Here is a 22845-nt window from a genome sequence, read left to right as displayed (position 1 = left end):
AAAGAGAGAAAAAAAAACATTTTAAATAAATGAAGGAAATCGCTGTGGAAGCCTATTAAATTTTCAACGTGACCGTTTTGTGAGTCTTCATGTGTGTTTAGGCTTCACACAAAAGGAATATTTAAAAACCAAAGCGTGCTAATTGGGACAGAGATTGTTACAGCAGCTTCTTATTCAAACAGGCTTTTGGCTCATTAACTGTTTCCATCCAGCTTTTGTTTAAAGGAAAGTGGAAAAGACATTTAAAGACAATAAAATATTTTGTGATATTTATACAGGCACTGTACTACCAAAATACTGACAGACAAAATGTGCTCATACAAAATATACCGGAGAAATGGCAAAACCTACTACCTCAAGTGTAAGAGCAAAAAGAAATGAATTTCTTCTCTTCAGCTGTGTATCTCATTCGTGTCATGTCACACTCAAATCAAATCTTTACATTGTAAAGATTCTTTACTTGATCTTTACTTGTAATAACAGATATATTTTTAAGCACCAGTCGACCACAGTGTTTCAATTATAGATGGAGTGTCTCACATTAGGATTCAGTGTATATAATCATATCAAAGAGTATATACATTTGTATTGCATTTTCTTAAGAAGGTATTTTACCAATGTACTTTCACAGGTGTAACATTTTTTTAATTTACAAACTAGTTTTAATGTTAATGCGGCTGTGATCTTTTTGTACACACCTGACTGGGGCTGGTCATTTACCTTAAGCTAGAGAGGGGGCATGCACAAACTATACTACAAATATACGAACACAAACACACAATGTGACCATTTGATATTATTCTCTCTGTAGCTGATTACTGATGAACTGCTGTATAATCTCTTCTTGTGAAAAACTGAATCAATAACAGTAATAGCATTGGAACTGTTACTATGCACTCTTAACACAAAGCACAAGATTGCTAAAGGCCCTCTGCTTTACTAGTGTTTACCTTTCGTTCTTCTCCAAAGTGTACTTCATGAAAGTTAATATCAGACATGCTGAGAAACAATGCATAACCAACAAGTTACACCAATAACATGCATAATTAAATTCCATCTAAATGTATGTTTTCATGATGCTCAGTAAAACAATTGTGAACTATCCATTTGGCCATGTACCATTTTGACAATTCTTTCTACAAGCAAATAAGCACACTGGGCCCAGGAGAACGGCTTAAAGTGGCAATAGACAACTTCTGTGTTGGTTGAGAAGTGGTAGACACACTTTCTTTGTGCTGTAAATCGAGTATTCATTTGCCCGGGAGATTTCGTATCCAGTAGCAAAAACGATTGCATGGCGAAAGCAAGGTTTATAGGGACCCAATCTAAACACAGATGGTGTCATTATTCTACAGCCATTACATTGTGCAAATCAACATTTACTTCATAATGATAAGTTACAGCAAAAAATGTCTATTGCCACTTTAAAGGAAGTAAAAACAGGCTGCAAAAATGTTATTCTGTGATGGATATCTCAGCAGAGCACTGGTCTGGGTGGTCTGCCTCCGTTTGTTAGCTGCTAGTTTATCACAAGCAGTCTCAAATGTTCAAAGGATGCTGTGGTTTGAGCAATTTATTTCAAAACAATGACATGTTACAAGATAGAAGTTTGCTAGAAATAAGGGGAAAAAAGAAAAAGTATATTTCTAAAGGTTTTTTTTTATATACATTCAGTTGGCAGTTCAGTGGGTACACCTAGCTAAAATTAATGCAATGTAATACCGCAGTCCTGCAATAAATTCTACCTTCAGGATGGTTATAATGTTCAGTTTCTGTTGAGACTGTTCTCGAGAGGTGTTAAACACCTCAATAGCACCACAGACTACATTCTCTAAAATTGTCACTCAGTTGAATCAACACCTTTCTAAAACACAGTTTCATTAAAAACTGAACATTACAACTTTCATGAAGGTAGGATTTATCGCAGGAGTGTTGTAAGAGACTGCATTGGTTTTAGCTACATCTTTCTAATAAAATGCCAACTCAGTGTATATTACTATCTGTAAATACAAAATATCTATGAACGTAGTGGTTGTGCTATGTTAAGCTTTAATTCCTCTATCATGCTAACAATTGTCTGATAGTTCCACAAGCACCGTGCAAAACAATTAGAGGTATATCTATCTCCATATATAATGCGGCACACCCATCGACAGTAAATCCTAGAGAGCTAATGTTTGAGCATAGGAACATAGAAAAGAAGATTAAGAGGTAATGATTTCGCTGCCTGAACCACTTCTCCTTCCCTCTATTTCTCGCTCTATCCATTTGCTTAGTGTGTAATCAGGCTGTAGTTAACCATGTCACTCTGCATCTGGACACACGTCATTTGTTCCTGTGATATATACACTCAGGCAGAGAACTGAAAACAGATATATAAAACACACTGCAGGCGATCACGCAATTGAACTGGTGAAGCATTATTCCTTTATTGTCTTGTTACTTCAACTTTTTTAATTGTTGGCTCATCATCTATCATTTCTTACATGATGTCTGTGAATCATCGTCACTGTTCCTCAAACCTATAATCACCTCAGAACTGCATACCCAAGCACCTCACCCTATCTTAAGTTTCTCTGATCTTCAGCTACATTTAAATCACTAAGCACACATTCGGTCGGTGTGCTGTAGCTAATAAATTCCTCACACACCCCACCCTATTAGCATTGATGTGTAACCTTGGAGCTCATGGTGTTCTGCCTGAGGGTAATAGAGCCACTGCATGTTTGTGTGTGAGTGTGTATGTGCGTGAAACGATGGCCTGTGTCTAGTCCTGGTCCCCCACTGACTCCCATCAGGAGGCTTCAAGGTGCACACACATATCTTATAGAGATGAACATTTCACTCATCACTCATTTCACTCCCAACACATTTCACTCCCTTTCTCACTGTTCCCTTTAATTCTCCTTTGGACCTCTGTGCGTAATAATATTACAACATATATTCTTTCTCTGCGTTGACTCCTGTCGTCTCACATCGCCAGCAGTGTTACTGCTAGGCCCCACCATGTATGCTACACACTGGGCTGCTAGTCCTGGCTGTCCAGGGAGACAGCGTACCAGCTAGCGCCTCCTAGCCGCGTCACAAAACAGGGGAGTCGCCTTCATTTCAATTAGAATTTTGATTGCATCCAATGGAAAGAAGCCAGCATGCAAACAATCAAACATTTACTTGCCGACAAATGAATAACGCCTCCACTGTTCTTCATGCAAATACAAAAGTGAGTAAGTTCACTTTGTAGAACTTAAGAGAACCATTTTGAAAACAGATGAATGCACCAAGAATGCAAAATATTGGTATTGGCTCTGTAGTCAGAATGGTGACGCATTATGAGCAATGAAATAAAACTGTTTAACAGTCTCAGCAACAGGGAAAAAAATGGTTGCTAGTTTTGTTAGTCAACCTCTCACTGTCACTTGGATGTGATGGATGGATGAAATGGAAATGGAAATAAGGAAGCGGAGTAAAGCAGAATACACAGCGTATAGTGATTTTTCCCATGCCAACCCAAACATTCACACAGCCAAACACATAATTAAGCACAGACAGGCATACACACACACACACACACACACACACACACACACACACACACACACACACACACACACACACACACACACACACACACACACACACACACACAACAGCAATGGGCTTAAAACTTAGAGAATGAACTACAGTGTTACAGTATATTGTAATCCAGGCATGCGCTGAACTCCAACACACCTACTCCCTCTTTATCCAGCTCTGGCACAACACATGGACAACACACACTCCCACTGTGTGCACAAGCCGCATGACGGATAACATGTCTACTCACATAATTAACAAGGACTACTTTGCATATATGAATATCAAATCCACAAAAGTCCAGTTTCCCTACCACCTTACAGTGCATTCAGCATAAATAATGTGCATTCCACCTCTGCTGCGGTACTATACGCAGGTAAATATTTCAGAGTGGTGCAAAGGCAAGAAAAGGGGGGGACACCTCCAGCCCTAGCGTGAACATAAAATGGGTGCTGTTCCCTGATTTAACCCTTCCCTCTCTTTCCGTTCCTCTCCCCGTCTTTCCTTACCTCTACTCCTGCCTCCACACCTCTCCTTTTAGTATAACTGGCTCCGTCCCTCCATCTGTCTCCCTCTATTTCTCAACCTGCCCACAGACCCCCTGCTGTATCTATCTTCTGTATGAAAAAACTTAACATTCTGCACAACACATAGTTCAACAGTATCACTGCATTGCCTGTGCTAAGAGAATATAACACATACTGACTGTAGGTGATAGTATATCTACAACCACATGCTGCTCTAGCCACTGCAGGCTGCCCACAACGAAACGATGGTTAACCATGTACGGTGTAGTATAGTGGCAGGCTGCCTGTGAGCTTCTTCCTTACCATCTTAAACCCATTCCACTCCATTTGGGAGACGCCGGCCGTTGTCTCACGCTCTCTCTCTCTCTCTCCTCACAAAACAGCTACAGCAACGCCTCAGCAAAGAAAATTCCCTACTCTCTCTTTTTGCTCTTCCTATCTTAGTCTCCTCTGACACTGTCTCCTTATTTTTCTCTCTCCTTTTCACTCTGCCTCTCTTCCTGTTCCTGCCTGAGTCTTAGCAACGAGCAGAGAGCAGCGTGCTAGAGGCGCAAGGAGCAAGCATCGCCTTCTTCCACAGATGCTGAGAGGAGAATGGTGAGCCTGGATGAGAGTGCTGGGCTGCAGCAAGCTTCCCTCCCCTCCCTCTCTCCCACCCACAGCCACCCGCCCAGTCGCCTGCTCAGCTGGAAGGTCAGAGCCCGCCCATCCCCCCCACACCCAGCCCTCATTCTTGCCCCCCCCGCCTCTCTTTTAGAGTCTGTGATTGGCTTCCTGGCTTGCCTGTCAGCCCTTGGCCTCACCTCCCCCTCCCTCCGTGTTAACACCTTCGCTCTCTGGCTGGCTCTGAGCCCTCGTCGGCACACGCCAGCCTCAGCCTGGTTTGGCAGAGAAAAGGCTTTCCGAATCCCAGCAAAGCAATCAATCGCTGCTGAGGTCTGTGCTTGTGTGAGCCGGGCAGAGCAGCGCGGAGCGGAGCTCTTGGAGAGTGATTGCAGCCTCAGGCACTATGGTAATAGGATGCCTGCGCAGCACTGTGTATATAAATTAGCTATTACTGGGTGCATGTTAAAATCCCCTGTACATTTACATGACTGTGTATAGAGACAAATGCATTCTCCCTTACCCCTTGTCTCTCTCCCTTAAACACAAACACACACACTTTTACACACACATTAGGGACTATCCAACAGTTTTTGTCTTACAAAAGAATGACTGAGGTCTTAGTGGAATTGTAGATTATTTCGGGGTTTTTTTTCCTCCGAATATGCCTCAATGCATCGTTTCAAAATAAAGCACAGACAAGCAGAATTTTACTACAAATAAAGTGTCTGATAGTTCATAATTTACATTTGTTGAGTTTTAAATGTAAAATCAGAACGAACGCATGCACACCTGCCCATACAGGTGTAGCCATGAAGGCGAGAATAGTTAACTCTTTTTAAATTACTTATTTGTAGTATTGTTGTAGTAGTGTTCCTCAGAAAGCGGCTGTCAGGATGTACGATGTAGGCAAAACAAATCAGTACGGCGATACCTGTCTGCTTGCTGCAGTACGATATGTGGTTCCATCAAAATAAAGCCCAGCTGGCTGCAGCATGTAAGCACAATAAAGAAACTAACAAGTGCGACAGAAATGTGTGCCCTGTGATATCTACTCACCATGACCATTCTTATGTCGGTCTTACGGACGGTGACGGTGTTGTCGGCGGACAAACTGTAAAAGCCGGTCAAGTCAGCGAGGAGGAGCGGACGGAGTAGCGGCGGCGCGCTTCACGGGATGAATGGACCGGCGTGTTCGTGTTGTGAGTCTAGCGGAGCCAAAAACTCAACAGAGCGAACCCGTGGGTGGGGAGAACCTGCAGCCCTGTCCCGTGCGAGTAAAGAGGAAAAGCACTCGCGTTCGATAAAAAAAGATGAAACACTTACAACAACACGGCGAGAAAAAAATTGGAGAATCCACTCAGAGAAAAAGATTGAGCGTAAACACACACACACACAGCGCGATACCTTTTCCCTAAAAAAGCAATTTAAGGAATGTCCAGTCACCTCTCTCGCGGTCTCCTATTGGCTGGGGAGGTGCGGACGGGGGCGGTGCGCTCGCGGATGCGAGTGGAGGAGGCAGGCTCGTGTGGTCCAGGACGTGGAGAGTAAGGAAGCATCACGCGCAGAGGCAGACGGTAGAAAGCAGTTAAGGTGACTTTATGTTCGTGTATACACGTAATTATCCCTCACTTGACTGTTAATAATTATGCTCGAGATCAGCAAACACCTTTACTCGTACACGGAGTAGGCTTGTGTTTTGTAACCGTGTTTCCTATATGTCTCTTTTTGATATTTAGCACGTACAGAAAACAGGTTACCTGTATTGTTCCTGCAGTGTTTGAATGTATAGGGCAACTCCCCATCACTAAGCCAAGTGTAGAACCCTGCTCCTCTGTTTTTCAAACTGCAGCAGCAGTTCTCCTCTTCCTTCCACCACAGCAACCCCTCGTCTCGGGGTTCCTAAAGCCACATCGCTCAAAATGCTTCTTTTAAAGCTGTTGCTCATTTGAGACCTATGCACCACGGGTAACAGAGCACAAGACGTCGTGTCTGTTGTTTAGTGGAGTAATTACAGTCTATGTAATCAAATGCCACTATACCACTAACTATAATCTTCACTATGCTTTATGTATATTTTTAATGAATATTTATTTAAAAAAAAAAAAAAAAAAAAAAAAAAAAAAGCAAATTCTCTATGCCCAACAGCAAACCTGCCTCAGGTTGCTTTTGTCCAGCTGGCCCCTATCTCAGGCAGACAAGAAGAGGGAGCTCTTGCTTCCTTTAACACAGTTACCTGGCAGGCAGCAGTACTTGGCTGTACCTTCACACAAACATATGTTTACACACATACATGCATATACTCAGAATGCACATACTGAAACGCAGGCTGGCCAACACCTTACTCGATAAACACACAGCATATCCATGCGCACACACACACACACACACGCATAAGTGAAACATACATCTTTGCTCTGTCTCACAAATGCTCTGACACATTCAAGCACCTTATGCTGCAGATATAAACATATAGTGTTATTTGATATCACTCTGGTATTATCTTAATGTTTCCAGACAGGAGATGAAAACATCACCAGTTTCACAACACTTGATCACAGTGCTTCCTTTGTGTTCAGCACAGCAATAAGAGGCAGCCGGCGTGTCAGCTCTTACTCTCATGCTGGTTTGTTTCAATTACCATTCAGCTATGTGAAGCCTGGCAGAGCTAATATAACTAGTGGACATTCATTAGGCTTCTCTCCTTCCAGCTCAAGATACATCCTGATGCACAATTGCACTTTAATCAGATAGTCCACTGGCACGTGACTACAATCAATGGTTTAGCACAGTATTTATATTTGTGTGGAAATCCAGAAATTCCTGGTTACCGACACATTTTTAGATTTTTTAAATAAAAATAGAGTGGTTAGTTACTTAATCTGTAGATGCACAAAGCTAACAAGTAGGGCTGAAACAATTAGTTGATTAATCAAGCAGTGCGATCGAGATAAAATTAATCGGGAACAATTTTGATCAGTAATTGACTGTTTAAGTCAACCATCAAGGAAAAGTGCTGATTGTTATCTGATTCCAGCTTCTTAAATGTATTTTGGACTGCTGGTCCGACAAGACAAAACAATTTAAGACATCACCTTCGTGTCTACAGTTGTGATGGACACTTTCCCATATATTATTACATTTTACAGAATAAACAAGTAATTCAAGACTATACAGCACATATGAACCCCACCCTAATATACTAGTAATTAATCGTAATAATACACTAATATACAATGATTTGTAGTATTTGTTTATACTTTAATTTCTTTCTGTGAATTTCAACCACATACTCAAGTAGCTATACAAATTAGCTCCCCAGTGAACACACTGAAAAAACACAAAGACAAAGACAAAAAGGGAGCAGTGAACTAAAGCTCCCCAGTCTCTCCACTTCACCCCTGACCCCTCCACCTGTCTGGTGAGCTACAGCTAGCTAGCTAGCCTAGCAGAACCATGTGCCTGACATGCTAATGAGAATCCTCACTACGCCTTCAATTAGGCCTGAGCAGTACTGAGGTACACATGCACGCACACACACACACACACACACACACACACACACACACACACACACACACACACACACACACACACACACACACACACACACACACACACACACACACACACACACACACACACACACACACACGCGAGGGAAGATGGGCTGAACAAACTGGCTATTGTTTCAGATAGAATGGAATATGATGGCACTCGCAGTCTGGAGATTTGTACTGATCGTACTGTATATAATACAACAGAGGGAGAGTAATGTAAAACGAAACACAAAGAAATGGATTAAAATAGAAGTGAATCTTTGTCTCCTTTTCTTTGTCATGTGCCTCCGTATCTTTTCTGCCAAAGAGCAGAAAGAAGCAACATTTGCAGTTGAATAGTACAGGCAACAGCCTCTCAGTTTCCTGTCCATCTTTTATTCTCCTTCTCTGACCTTTGAGTTTAATAAAGGCTTTGGGTGGGATCTGAAAAAAAAAAACATTCTCCATCTCACTGCCTTAAATACCCACCCCCACCATGTTTTCATTGCTTTTTAATTTCTCACTGTAAAGAAATGAAAGTGAGATCCACAGCAATGCCTGAATCACAAACCACGTCTGATTTTTGTTTTTGTATTCCGTCAACTTTTAAGTGTTGATGGGTAGAGGCACTGAAATGTGGGGTGATAATAGAGGGAGATCATTTTCTTATTTCATAAAAGACAGTGTTTTGAGGTTGCCTTCCTTCTCTGTAATATAATCCAAATAACCTTTTCTCTAAATGAGAATATGATTTGAAAGTGAAAATAGACTCTCACAGTTGTCTTGCTCAGCGTGTCATTTTACTAAATTGCTCTACAGGACCATGGTTTTATAAAGCAATGAAAGTGACTGCCACTACTCAGTAAATTAGCTATAAACACAATTCTCTTTGCAGTGCATTGTGTTATGGAGTGTGAGTGTCTGTGTGTGTAGTTAAGATATACAGACACATACCAAAGATGGAACCATGTTGCTGCCATGTCCTAGTTAAGGGTACAGACTGTGCATTATAATAATGCGTATGGACAGATGGAGGGAGTGGTTGAGATATTCCATCAAGGGCATCCAAGCTGAGATACTTTACAGCCTGGATGTTAGAGATGTTGCACTGTAGCTTATTATCTTGTGGATTTCCCCTTTGTGTAACGTAGAGTTTATGTCTGTGTGTGAATGAAAGCGCAACACTGAATAAGTGTAAAAATGTCAAATAAGTAATTAAGGGTAATGAATAAAAAAATAGAACTTTTTTTTAATGGCATTCCCGTTTTGTCAGACTTTGCACAAAAAAGTACATAGCGTTGATTGGATGCGTTATTTGGCCGTTTAGATGATGACTGATGCTAAATAGTTTTTGAGGAGGTAAATGATATTTCTTTCCTCTAGCAAAGTTTTGAAAGTTAAAAAGCTTTTGTGGCTTTAGGCCAGAAGGACCAGCCATACTGTCAGCAATGTGAAACCCAATCTCACCAATTGGCTCTGGCTCACATCCATAAATACACACATGCAAAACTTAATCCACACAAACACAAACACATGCATGCTCTGATAAAAAAAAAAACACAACATTTTGGTTCATGAAGTGCGTCACAGTCTGACACAGTGACTGCCGTATAGCCAGAGTTTTAAGGGCTGGACTCCAGGCCTGTGCTTCTAGTCTGCTAATTCAGAAAGCAGAGAGCTGGCTAATTGACATGAACTCCTCCTGCCCTCCATTCTGCCCTGCTTCTCCACCCTAAACCCCTCCTCGTCACAGACCTTAATGGATTAACTGCAGGCTGTGTTGTCCCTCTTATTCTCTCTTACTCACTCTGTTTCTTTGCTCTGCCCCCCCCCCAAAAAAAATCGCAGTTTGTTTATGCTGAATCTCCAGGTTCAAACAAATATTTAATAGACTGGTCGCACAATACTGCACCTACATAATATACCCTGGTAGCAGCCAAACACATAGTATTCGGATAACAAGTGTGAAAGAGCAGGTAAAGAATAGCATACACAGCATAGCAGGTTTGAATATGCAGTGTGCAGACAGTGATAATTGTGGGTGCTCTCGGTTTGGGTCTTGTTAACTGTCAGACGAAGTGTTTCAACACCTGTCTTATGTTTCACTCTGAATAATAAGACTTCTATTTAAAGGAGGAGAAGTGAAGATGCCAGCAGAGGTGTTACCTCAAAGTGCTGGAAGAAAATACCTTGATTATTAACAAGAGAAGGAAAACTTGTGTTTTGCAGCAAAACTGATCTTTGCAATTGCTAGTCAGGTTCAGAGCAAATTAATGCTACCAAGGATATAAGACAGAAAACACAATCTGAAACTGAATTATCCTTGCTACAGTGCATGGCAACAGCACTGTAACTGACAATGAAAACGATAGTTTAACAATACTATGGAGAACAGTGCATTACTTTTCGTGCCCGGTTGGTTTAAGTGCAAAATATCACAGCAGTCCATGCAGGAAACAGCCTAATACATTTAATAGACCAGAACACACTCCTCTGTACGCTGCGGCTTACTTAGGCTCTTTTTGATTTGCCCTTGAAGGATAGATTTAGTTGCTCTATTGAAGTTCTGGCAGTAGTAGCATCTTGCTGCGCTACTCAGACTGATGATCACCTCTTTCCTGGCAGGTGTCCACCCTCTGCCGGTAACAATCAACAAATGAGAATCACAGCCTTCAACTTGCCTGTCTCCCTGCCCAGTGACAAACTCAGCATCACTGAATCCCAGACAGCAGACAGCTATTAACACGATGTGGCTGTTTCCGGACAACAATGGGCGGTTTGGGCTCAGTTGACTTTTGTTGTTTGCTTTCAGTGTTAAGACCAGGGGCTTTATTTTCATGAATCAATGGCGCACACTATGTGGATACTGATTTTTTGGTAATTTCATGGCCAGAGGCACACAGTGCACCTGCATTGCTGTTGTACATTCAATCAAATCACCTCTTTTCTTTCTCTTCAAAAGCAGGGCTCTCTGTGCCATGGTGCTCTGACAATTTAGTAATGGAAGGAAGCAGTTGGGAGTGGTTCTGCCACAAAAGCCGATCCTAAGGGAAAACTGATGTCCTTAAGCAGGAGGAGCAGAGTCACCACAACAGCACCTTATTTAAACTGCTGAGAATAAATGATGTTAAATTATCTTGGGAGGCCAGTCAAGTTCACAGCCAGTCACCGCAATACTTAATGGGTGAATATGAGAAAAAAGCCTCTGTGCACAGAAAAAAAAGACAAAAATAATATTCCAATTTACTGGTGCAAAGACCTGTCAAAATAGAGCCATAGAAGGCATTCAGAGGGCACAAACCACAGCAAACAATGATAAAATTCTCCAAATTGCTGTTATAAACAGAGATATCAAATATATCTCAACTTAAAATCATATCCTGACACTGAAAATATGCCCTTTGGATTTGTAATAAAATTTCTGTCTACACTGTTTTTGCAGCTATGGTTAAATATGCTAATTAGCCCCAAATCCTAACATTAGGTAATAGAATCTAATAATTTGCTCATTATTTCAAAGAAAGGATAGTCATTTATACATTTTTAAGACATCCTGCTGACAAACTAAAAGGGGTGAAGCCAGAAAATGCAACATTAAATGAATGTTGCTGATGACATTGTTCCTGATGTTGATCGTGAGCAAATAAAAAGTTGACATTTTGCTTTGGATAATCTCTTCACTTGGAAAAACTAACTACTAAATCCTACATGGGCCTGCCATTCTACAAAAGTGTGAACTCATGGTACTCAGAGATGGAAAGTGGATCCCTTCAGTGGCATGTTACTTAAATATACACTATATTAAAGACAAGTATTTTGGTAGAATTTAACTAATCTAGTTGAAGCTTTCCTCCTACATCCTCTCCCCTCCGTGTCAGTGGGCATGAGACACCATCAGCTTAACCCCTGCCTGTGTCACTCTCTCTGGTAGAAACTCCTCAGATCAGAAATAAATTCTTCATGCTGATCCCGGAACAAGGCTGTGCTGCATTTGTCACAGCCACTTTCTTCCACTTTAACTCAAAGCTGTTTGGTATGGCTGGAGCTTTGCAGACTGCAGGAGATGTGACAGGGGGCTGTTTGAAAGCTCAGGCTGAACGCTCTGTCTCTATCTGTGGAATAGGGAGTGAGCGCTTATTCACTCTCTGTGTAAACTCCGTATAAATACACTCCTCATTTGTAGAGTTCATTTAAAATAACAGTTAGACATCTTTATCCACGTTTTGATTGGTTTGTGTATTGTCAAGAGAAACACATTAAATTCTGACATTTAATGTGTAAACACAATGATTTTTTTTTCTTTTTTTTTTTAAATGGAAGAGATAATGTGGGGTCTTTGAGGCTGTGGCCTAACACAAATGAGAGAAGGTTTGCGGAGGTGCCCAGAGAGGCTTAGCTATGCATTGGCTGTTGAGTCTGGCATGTGTTCTGGCACTAAGAGTGTACTCTCAACAGGACTCTGGTGGATTAGTGTCCATTTGGACAACAGAGTGGTCCGCGGTATGGGGTGACATTCAACTTCAGCGGGCCAGTAGCGCGCACACACTGGTCATCAAGTTTAGTCTGGCTGTTAACCATCATCGACGTATATAAAATGTTATGGAATCTGTTTATTATATTTGGAGTTTCTTGAGTGTCAAAAATGTGTATGATGACTAGGATGTCAAACGGTAATCAGTGTTCTATTGTTCTCCTGTCCCCTTGTCTAAATTGGATGTGTGAAATGAAGCAGTGGTCATGCTACAGTGTGGTGGGTCAGTTGATCATAGGGTATAGGGACGGGCTTTGGGGCTGGGGGGGACGGCAGCCCATTTTGTGTTTGATCCCGGTCGGGGTACATCCATGCTCACAGGGCGACTGCTGTGGTCCATCTGGTAGAGGCTTTAATCACAACTCCCCCCACTTGCACACACACACGCTAACATGTACTACAGTAACACAAAGCACACAGAGCGTCCCACTTGAGGTTTTTTCGACTGCTGCTCACAGTTGGACCTTTTTATTTCCATTATTTATTTTAGCTATTTCTGTAGTCATGTATCTCCCTGCAGAAATGAGTCCTGTTTTTGTCTTTCAGTAAATCTCCTACTCAGACCTCAAGAGGAAAAATGTGAGTTGCTAAAACACCACCTGCCATCTGTAATGACGTTTAAAAACCATCAGATATCAGATCTGCATAAATGGCTGCACTATGGCTTTTGATAAGGAATAACCTTTTAAAAATGAGACGTATCCAGAGTCCTTCACGGTGCTGGCCTACGGCATTGTGGACCAAAACATGCCCACGCTGCACAAATCCAGCTCTCCAAATGTCACTTCATGCTTAACCGCCCTTTCTCATGCTTGAAGAAAAGCAAGTGGGCAATGCACATCAAGAAAAACTCCACCGGCTTTCAGTGTAAATGCCTGCATGCTTAGAGACATGTTTCAGTTATTTTGTGTTGTTGAAACATTTAGCTGACTGAAGAGAGAAAAAAAAAGTCTTTAGAAGAAAACAAACACTCACACAAATTATTTTCCACAAAGAAAATACAAAGATATTGTATAGCATTGTATTGCATACACATATGCACAATATTTCTTGTTGTAGTTAAAAAAAATAAATCATGTATTTGTGTAAATTAGCTCGCTTTACAGTCCAGTCACTACTGTTTTGGCTCAAGAAAGACTCCATGGTAAAACTGAATGCTGCTGTTAGAATCCATTTATTATTAATGGGAGTGAGGGGTTAGAAGATAATGATGATGCTGCATCTTTAGGTTGTGTAGCGGAAACACTTAGTATTGGCCTCCCCTTGGACAAAAAATACCTAGTAGTATTTTTTTTAGAAATTTCCAATATCTTATCTTTATTTAGATTCTCTCTCACACACACAGCTGTTCTACTCAGGCTAATCAATTGAAAAGAAAATCTATCACACATTTAAAACTACTTTCTGAACACAGTATACACAGGCTCCCAGTTACTAGACACGTCCCAGTGGAACCAGTGGCCCGCTATTATAACGTCAATGGTCACTCCTCTGCACTAATGCACGAGTCAGCCGTACATCATTTATTCATGGTGACAGCAGATACTTTGCCTCATCCCCGGCAATTAGTGAATCAATAAAAACCCATTGACTTTGAAACTATCAGTTCTTAGAGGAGGAAAAAATAGTGTTGTTCATCAACATGCCAGGATCCCAGATGCAGACAATCACTCAAGTATCGGCAGCGTTCGTCAGCTCAGCATCAACAGGCGCTGAGCTGTCAACAATAAGGCACATTTCCTCACATCGCTGCTCTTAAAATGACTGCCAGATATTGTCTGGTCAGGAATCATCACCTACAAAATGGGTGTCTGTTCCATATAATATCTCAAGTCAGTGTCTACAAAGGGGCATAGGCTATAAATTTTATTTTTCAAAAAGGGCGATTTAACATTCTTTCAGTCAGCAGATTTTATTTGCATTATGAATTTGTGTCTATTGTGAAGGAGATGACTAAGCTGAAACCATCTGAGTGAGATTATCACAGACAGGTCAGTAAGGATCTCGCACTGGCTAATACCGCTTGTCAAGGTTTAAAAAGCTGATATATCTATAGTACATGTTGATATCATTGTCAGTTTTATAATTAATTCAGTAAATCTACATGATCCAATACATAAACCTCAGACTGCTCTTTAAAGCAGATATTATGCTGACCTGAAATGACAAAATAATTGTTAATGTCTGTTCACAAGTGACAAAATATGAAGAACTCACCAAATTTGTGAACACAATACGAGTTTCTCTCCAGTCTCGTCTGTTTCATTATTCTATCTCCATTTATCCTTTTAAGCCGAATAAAATAACTGCAACTGGATGTGAAAACAATGTCCAAGAGAGGCAACAAATTTGTCCCTGAAATTAAATGCTTTCTAATACCAAGTAAAAGAGCAGCACTGGGAGTTTTCTTTTTTTTTTTTTTTTTGAATTAAAGAAGAAAAATGATCAGCAGGAAGTGAGATTATTTTAGCCAGTGGCTTGAGGTAAATCCGCAGTAGAATTCAGAGGCCCAACACAAATATATAATCCACTACAACACAAACTGTGATAATTATTTGTGCCTGCATGCTTTTACATTATGAGTGAAGTTTACATGATTGTGTTTTCTAGTTTTCCATTTTGTATCAACTCAAGGGCCCTGTCTATATTTTATTTACTTTTTTATTTTTTTGCCGAGCAATTTTATTATTATTTTGTACAAACTGTATGGGAGATTGTTAATTTAAAAAAACATTTTGCTTATTTTTAACAGATTATAAATGAAATCTCCAGCCTGTTTTATTGATGATGATTATTACAAACATAATCATCATCAGAAAACTTGAATAGCTTATATTTAGTTAGGTTAATCCATGTACTAAAAGACCTGTCAATCAATGTGGGAATAATAGCAGGTTCAGATCTTCTGCTTTGGTGTTCTGGTGGTGGGGGCTGGCCTTTTGTTTACAGATGGATTATGGGTTGTGCTCTTCGCCCACATCTATAATAATTATTCAGTGTTTGCTTGTTGAAGCGACATGATCAGTGTGTTATTGCTGTTTTGTCATCAATATGAACAGTGTACAGACTCTATCCAGAAGTCTTGTGCCATTATAGGTGAAAATACAGGTCATTAGTTCCAGGTCAAAGTACCTGAACACAGAAAGGTGGCCTTTGGCTTGGCGTGGGCGCTCGTGTTGATGCAGCAGCCTGTTCAGGGGATATTCCATTCTTTATGGATCACATCCACATCTCCAGCCTTTTTCATGCCTAGTCTACGCAGTTGATGGGTATGAAAAATAGGTAATGATCAAAAACATGGTAATGCGCGATGAAATACACACTAAAAGGCACCCTGCAGACAGACTAAATTGCTGGGTTGGGTATGCACAAAAAAGACTCATAGAGAGACGGAGACAGAGACACAGTGAGGAAAAGGAGCGAGAGCTGTACAGTGTGTGCGTGTGTGTATGTCTGTGCATGAGCCTGCAGACACCTGCTCCATTCTGCAGTGATGGCTCCCAGCGGGACGCAGGCTCAGCTGCTGATCACTAGGCCCTCCCTGCAGCACTGGTGGCCAGCACACACACACACACTCTCTCTCTCTCTCTCTCTCTCTCTCACACACACACACACACACACACACACACACACACACACACACAGCTCTTCCAACAAATCTGAACCCTTCAGGCCCCCCTCACAGTGACTCTCAGCCTCTCTGTGTTCCCCATAGCTGACACACCACATGTGCTCATATCAAGTGCAAACATGTCATGATGTACACACACGCACAAAGCTGCACAGTCTGTGTTCATATGATGTTGCAAGTAAATTCTATGACACGGTGCGGTCATAACCCGCTCCAGTTTGATATATGCTATAGGGATGATATGGTTGAAGAGCATGTCTATTTCCTTCTACCCTATAGCTAAAAAACTTTATTGAGCAAAGCACAGCATCAAACGTCCATATTACATGATGCTGTAACTGCAGTTGAAAAGGAAAAGAATAAACACATTACTCTAAACACTTCACATAAACACATTTAAATCCCTAAGGCAATTATTTTTTGTTTTCCGGCACGTCACTTGATGGTTGATGTTCATAAAAATATAATGCAACAACCACATTTGTTTTTGTCAGTCCTGAATTAATCAACCACCATTGTACTTGTGGCATGATTCTTATTGTCAAAGCTGTATCTCCATCTCTGTTTCTCTCTACATGAGTATCTTTCCCCTTTGTGGCGTCGTTCAGCCTGCTGCACCTGTTTGTGCCTCACTGACAACAGGGTTGTGGAGCATAAATGAACTAATTTCCTGGATATAGAGAACACTGCAATCAAGGAAAGGGGAAATGCAGCGAGTGGCAGATGGAGGAAGCTAATCATTGTTATGAAATAGAGATGACCTCTAACTATCTTCTTGCTGCTAATATACCGTAGCTACACGCATTTGCCAGCTACCATGCCATGTACTACCCCCTCCCTACTTCTCACCTTCTTCCTTCTTTGCCTGTTTGTTGTTGTGGTGATGATGAACCTCTCAGGTAGGTTCTGAAATGCAGCCCTCTCTCTTTTTTTTTTTTTAATGTTGAAACAGAAAAGATTGGAGTTGTCAAACAAAGCCTAGTGTCACATAGAGAACGGCAGCTGCCTGCAGTGGGTAATCAGTGGAGCTTTCTACAAATTAACAACATTCAGCTCTGAAGCACGGCGCACTGCAGGTTTTTAGATATGGGCTTTTGAAAATTAGATCTCGGTGACTGAAATACGGAATAATTTACAGTTCAGTTTTTGCTCATGTGTTCTTTTAATTTTATCAGCTTTGATGAGGTGATAAAATTAAGGTGACTTGGCTGAGATTAGGCGGTCATCCTCATGCCGTAAACTGATACTGCGGATGCACATTTTGAACACAGGAACATCAGCTTAAATTTGATTAATTGCTTGTTGAATCTCTTCTCTGTGTGCCCGGGTTCTGACGGATTCAGAATTTAATTCTTTAAATGCTCTTTTAAACGTTCCGTCTTTCAGCTTGAAACACAAGATGCACAACTGAGAATATGTGCACACTCAAACAGACACAAAGAGAAAAGTCATGTAACACAAACACACACACAAGTACTCTAAACAAACTGAACACACAGTCTTGCCAGGTGAAGTAACGGTAAACTTTGCTTCAGCCGACTGGTGTGTTGGAGGATGAAACCATTTAGCTGTTTATTCATTTATCCAAGCACTCATTTAATGCAGTAGTGCATTAAATGGAAATGCACTGTAGTTGATTATTTTTTGTTTGGTAAAATTATACAAAAGTGATTAATAGATAAAATAACTGAATCTGTAATGAAACAATTCATTTCTCACGTTTTCGATATATACACTACAACGTTTCGCCGTCGTTGCAGATTTGTATTTCCTTTTGATAGCACCGACATTAAAAATGTGATGCTGCTTTTGAAGCTTTACACACCAACGCCACCATAATCTTCCAGCACATTTATCTAATGTATGCAAATGATCTTGCTGTGCTTAATGAAGGCACCATTAATCACTATAACGATGGTCTTTTTTAACCAGGGTAATCATGCATGCGTGCAAGCACGCACACACACACACACGCACTTTCAAATGCATACACAACCATATGTGCTCACTCGCCCACACACACACACACACACACACGGAGGAACATGCATCACCATCAGCAACACATTGATGATAAATGTGCAAAATCACAAAAATAAACCATTACCAAACCATTTTACTATAAATGTAACTATGTATGATGAGGACCTCATAGTCACTCAGTTATTAAAAACAATGTTTTGAATTCATTTTGTCTGTACTTTATCTTCCTTACTTCATTTATACATATACTTTGTTAAATTTAACGTAAAAGCGTAACTAGTCATCTGATCACCACATTCCACCCTGGAATTGACTGGTTGAGTAATCACCTCAAATTCCATCTAATAAGATGCCAATAAGATGCATCAAATTATGTTAACACGTCAATCATATTTATATAATAAATTCAGCTAATTAGTTCCACTGGTTTCAACAAATAATTTATGGTCCAGCAGCTTTATGCAAACAGCAGATAACACTGTTGTGAGTCAAAAAAAAAAAAAGGGGGGCAGTGGAAAAAACAGTAATTTTGTGTGCTGTATAATAACAACAGATGTCTTTGAACTCGTGTAAGAATTCAATGGAAAAAACTGAAAAACATTTTTGAAGCCCAACTCCTCACGGACGTATTTCAACGCTTATCCTTGCCGTGCATTTGCATACAGTTGACGGAAACCCCTGGGTACAGTCAGCAGCATGACAGTGGGTTATGAAGGCTTCCGGGAGGCTCTGGGGTGTGGATCTGAGCCAGTTTGAAGGGGAGCCGAACCAATGAAGAGCCCATAGCGGATTAGACACCCACAGCTTCATGTCGCTTTAATGCGGCGAGTCAGGGATTTTCTTACGTTTTTGCCTAAACGCTCAGGGTTTTCTCATGCCCCTTTTTCTCTCTCATTCCCTTCCCCTTGAAGTAATCTTTTCTATGTAAATGGCAAAGTAATGTTGATTCCAGTGCAAAATCTCCCGTCTATCTACAGCCTTCCTGTTTCCTGTGCTAATGAGACTTGTCAGATGTTGACTGGAATTGAACTGGATTGATAGTTATGATCCAATGTCATTTGAAATCTGTCATCTTACACAACTCTACATCTCCTAAGGGTTTTGAAAAAAAATCTTTTCTTTTAAAGGTTTCTGTATAAACTTTCAACACATTAGAATCGTGGGTGCACTGCTAATGCCTGTTTACTAATTTACTATGAAAGTTAATTGATTATCAAGGGGCAAATACAAACATTAAATGAAAATCCTGCAGATGCTAACAGAATTTACAAAATACAACAAACATAAAATATATTGCCCATACAGACATACACTCACACAGGCATGCATATACACAAACACCTCAAATTCCCTTGATAACAGTCTGACTGGCAGAGGCTAAAGACAGAGTAGGCGTTCATAATTGAAGAAACATAACAATGTAAATATTTACTAATACTATCCACTGGGGATACAGGCAGAATCCTACAATTGATTTGCTCTCTTTCTGCTCTTTTGCTTTTTCCTCTCTCTCTCACACACACACGAACACACATTAACACAGATTCATACTTGTACTAACTACTACTATCATCTTTTTTCCCTGTTTCTTTTCTTGTTTCTGCTTGCCTGTGTTCATTACAGAGATTGAGACATATTGGTCTGTCTATCCTCTTACCAGGGGTGACCTGTAGCCCATCTGGGCTGGCGATGACAGGAGATCCCTGGGAAATAGCCGCGAGTGCGTCTCGGGGACGGAGCCCACGCCACTGGCTGCTAGTCCCGAGAGCTGCCCGTATGTCGCCATCATCTTGAGACGCTGCTCACAGAACACACACACTCATACACAGACACAGGAGGAGAGGGGAGGAGAGAGAAAGAGAGAGAGAGGAAGAAGGTGGTGTGAGAGAAAGGAAGGAGATAACAGCAGGTAGGGAGGACAGTGAGAATGGTAAAGGACAGAAGAGGCAGTGGGGGGGAACATGAAGAAAGAGGAGGTAGAGGGGGATTACAGAACACTTTGCTCTCACACAAATGCATGTGTGAACATACACACATCCACATACACTCGCACTGACATCTATACTGTACGTGCACATGAAAGGCACACATACAATTTTAGCCCCAGGTGGACAATTTCACAAGCAAGCCTATGTTTGATGGGTTTTATAGCTACCTTGGTTTTGTTACAATAGAGGAATATAAAGTGGAGACACTGGCTCTCCATTTATTATTACAAGCCAGGATGAGTGTGAGGAGCATAGCAGTCCCTTTTTCTTCGTACCAACCATCGTGCCGGGGAAATATAATAAACAGCAGCTGTTATCAATCATCCCCTTTGCCTTCTGGCTATGAGCATACAGAAGTGTACAGACACGCACACGCACGGACATACGATAACACACATGACAGAATGGTTGGCAGCAGACATACACAGGTGAGGTGTGAAGAAAAAAGCAAATCCAAATCTCTTTACCTCATTGCTCAACAAAGCGGCGTTGAGTGTTCGGCTTATTTCGAACATGTTCAGATTCGATGCTCTTTTCGTTCTGTCCTTTTATTTTCAGATTCTCTTCAGTTCTTTGCTCCCCCTTTTTCTTGTCTACGGTTGGGAGTCAGTCCCGGGAACACAAAAAAGAAAGAAAGAAAAAATGAAATTAATTGAAAAAAGAGGGGGATAAAAAAATCCTCTTTAATTTTCTGATTTTGGAGTTGTGATTTTTTTTCAGTCCTCTATTTTTTTTTTTCTCTCTCCCCTGTCTGTTGATGCACCTCTGCTGGCTGTAGCTGTAGTGGTGGCGTTTGTGCCCAGGATCTCCACACACGTCTAAGGAGTCAATATGCTGTCTTTTTTAAAATCTCCCAAGAGTCAGCACATTAAAACAGGCAGTTGGGTAGTCGGTGGGTCGGTGGGTCGAGCTGGCGGGCTGGCTGGCTCCCTTATCTGTCCCCCACACACTGGCTCACACAATACGCTCCGATCCTCACACTGCTCGCTAGCAGATTAGCCTGTCCCAAAACATAGCACTTAGTTTAAACTCCCCTCCCTTTCGCTCTCTCTCTCTCGCTCACTGTATCACTCCCTCTGGCTCTCTCCTTTGCTCTCCCTCCCTCTCTCGTTCTCTCTCTCTCTGCATCACTCTCTCTCTCTATCTCTCCCTCTCCCCCCATTGCTCACGCACTGATGCAGCTACAGTTCACTGTGCTACCACAAGGTGGGAAGACTGTTCTAGCAACAGCGACACCATCGCCGCCACATCCCTTCCTCTCCGTGCCACTCCTATCTTTTAGATTTTCCTCTCTTCTCCTCTTTTCATGTGTGTCTGTAACACACAGGTATAGACGGTGAATGATGTTTGTACTTGTAGTAGCTCTCACTCCCCAACCATATCAAACATAGCCTAGGATAAAGAGGACGAGCATTGTTCGGTTCTGTTGTTCTAATTACGGCTTTTAGAAAAACAGGAAGGGGATTCAAGTGTGGAAAAGGGCTATCAAAGACTTTAGAGGAAGGAAAGCATTCAGCATTTCCTTGGAGGTGTTTTAGTGACAGGTACAAGTGAAGTAATGGAGTGTAATAAAGCCTGTACGCTATCAAGAGACCTCAAGAGAGTGTAAATGATTGGTACTTCTCAGTATTAACTACCAGAGGAAAGAAGTTGGGTGGATGTGAGCATCAAGGTCAGGTGGTTGTCCTTTTTCCCGGCAGGGTGTGGCACAGAGATGACGAAGCAGCTAGTCACAGGCATGGAAGGAGATCCCAACTATGGAACAACCAAGCAAAAAAAAAAAAGATTTTGGTGGTGTGAGCCAAGAGTATGATTCACTACATTCTAGGATCCTGTCAATAACACCCGAGATATTTCAGAAGGTAATGACTCATATTGGACTGTATCTGCATCAAGCAGAATATATGTATATAAAAAAAAGAAGTCCAAATGTTTATGAAATTGAAGGCTGTGTTTACGGGAAATAACAAAACAAATTCTTATATAAAAGTAATACTGTTAGAGTGATTGGGATCGTCATCATCTTCAACAATGTTAATCTTAGTGGTGTCTTATTTGCAGCTCGATCAGCGAAGCTAAGGATTTATTCCCAGTGCTTTGAATGTGCTTTTTGCTGTCTTGGATCCGAGTGGGGAGAGCGGCCAGTTAATAGCAGCCTATTGACACTGGACCATCTGTTTAGGTGGACACTGTCCAGCACAGTGGGGAGAGGGAGGGAGGGAGAGAGGGACAGAGAGAGACAGAGGAAGTGACAGATAAAGAGAGAAGAGTGGATGATGACGAATCAATGAGAGAGTGGGTAACGGGAAGGTACAAAGCAGAGGAAGTGTTAGCTAACAGTTTGTTTTAGCAGATGTTTATGTCACGCAGGGAGGGAAAAAAATATGTAGAGACACCGAGGATGTGGCACATAATATTGTTTACATGTTTTAAATTAGCACATTTTCCCTTTTTGCATTTTCAGCAGTAA

At 41.2% G+C, this 22845-nt stretch overlaps 1 protein-coding gene across 1 annotated transcript in view; it reads right to left on the bottom strand.

The window, feature by feature from the left end:
* Positions 1–20890, bottom strand: part of elavl4 (ELAV like neuron-specific RNA binding protein 4) — a 71106-nt gene extending 50216 nt beyond the window's left edge. The window contains exons 1-2 of the mRNA XM_041040232.1: positions 20843–20890; positions 20045–20185 (exon numbers count right to left, since the gene is read on the bottom strand). Of these exons, the coding sequence (XP_040896166.1) occupies positions 20045–20185; positions 20843–20890 (189 nt within the window). The remainder of the gene's footprint in view (positions 1–20044; positions 20186–20842) is intronic.
* Positions 20891–22845: the final 1955 nt, after the last annotated feature.

This window comes from Toxotes jaculatrix, chromosome 6 (assembly GCF_017976425.1).
Source record: "Toxotes jaculatrix isolate fToxJac2 chromosome 6, fToxJac2.pri, whole genome shotgun sequence".
Lineage (NCBI taxonomy): Eukaryota > Metazoa > Chordata > Actinopteri > Toxotidae > Toxotes > Toxotes jaculatrix.
Note: the sequence above shows the minus strand (reverse complement) of the source record. Positions and strands in the feature narration are given on the sequence as shown.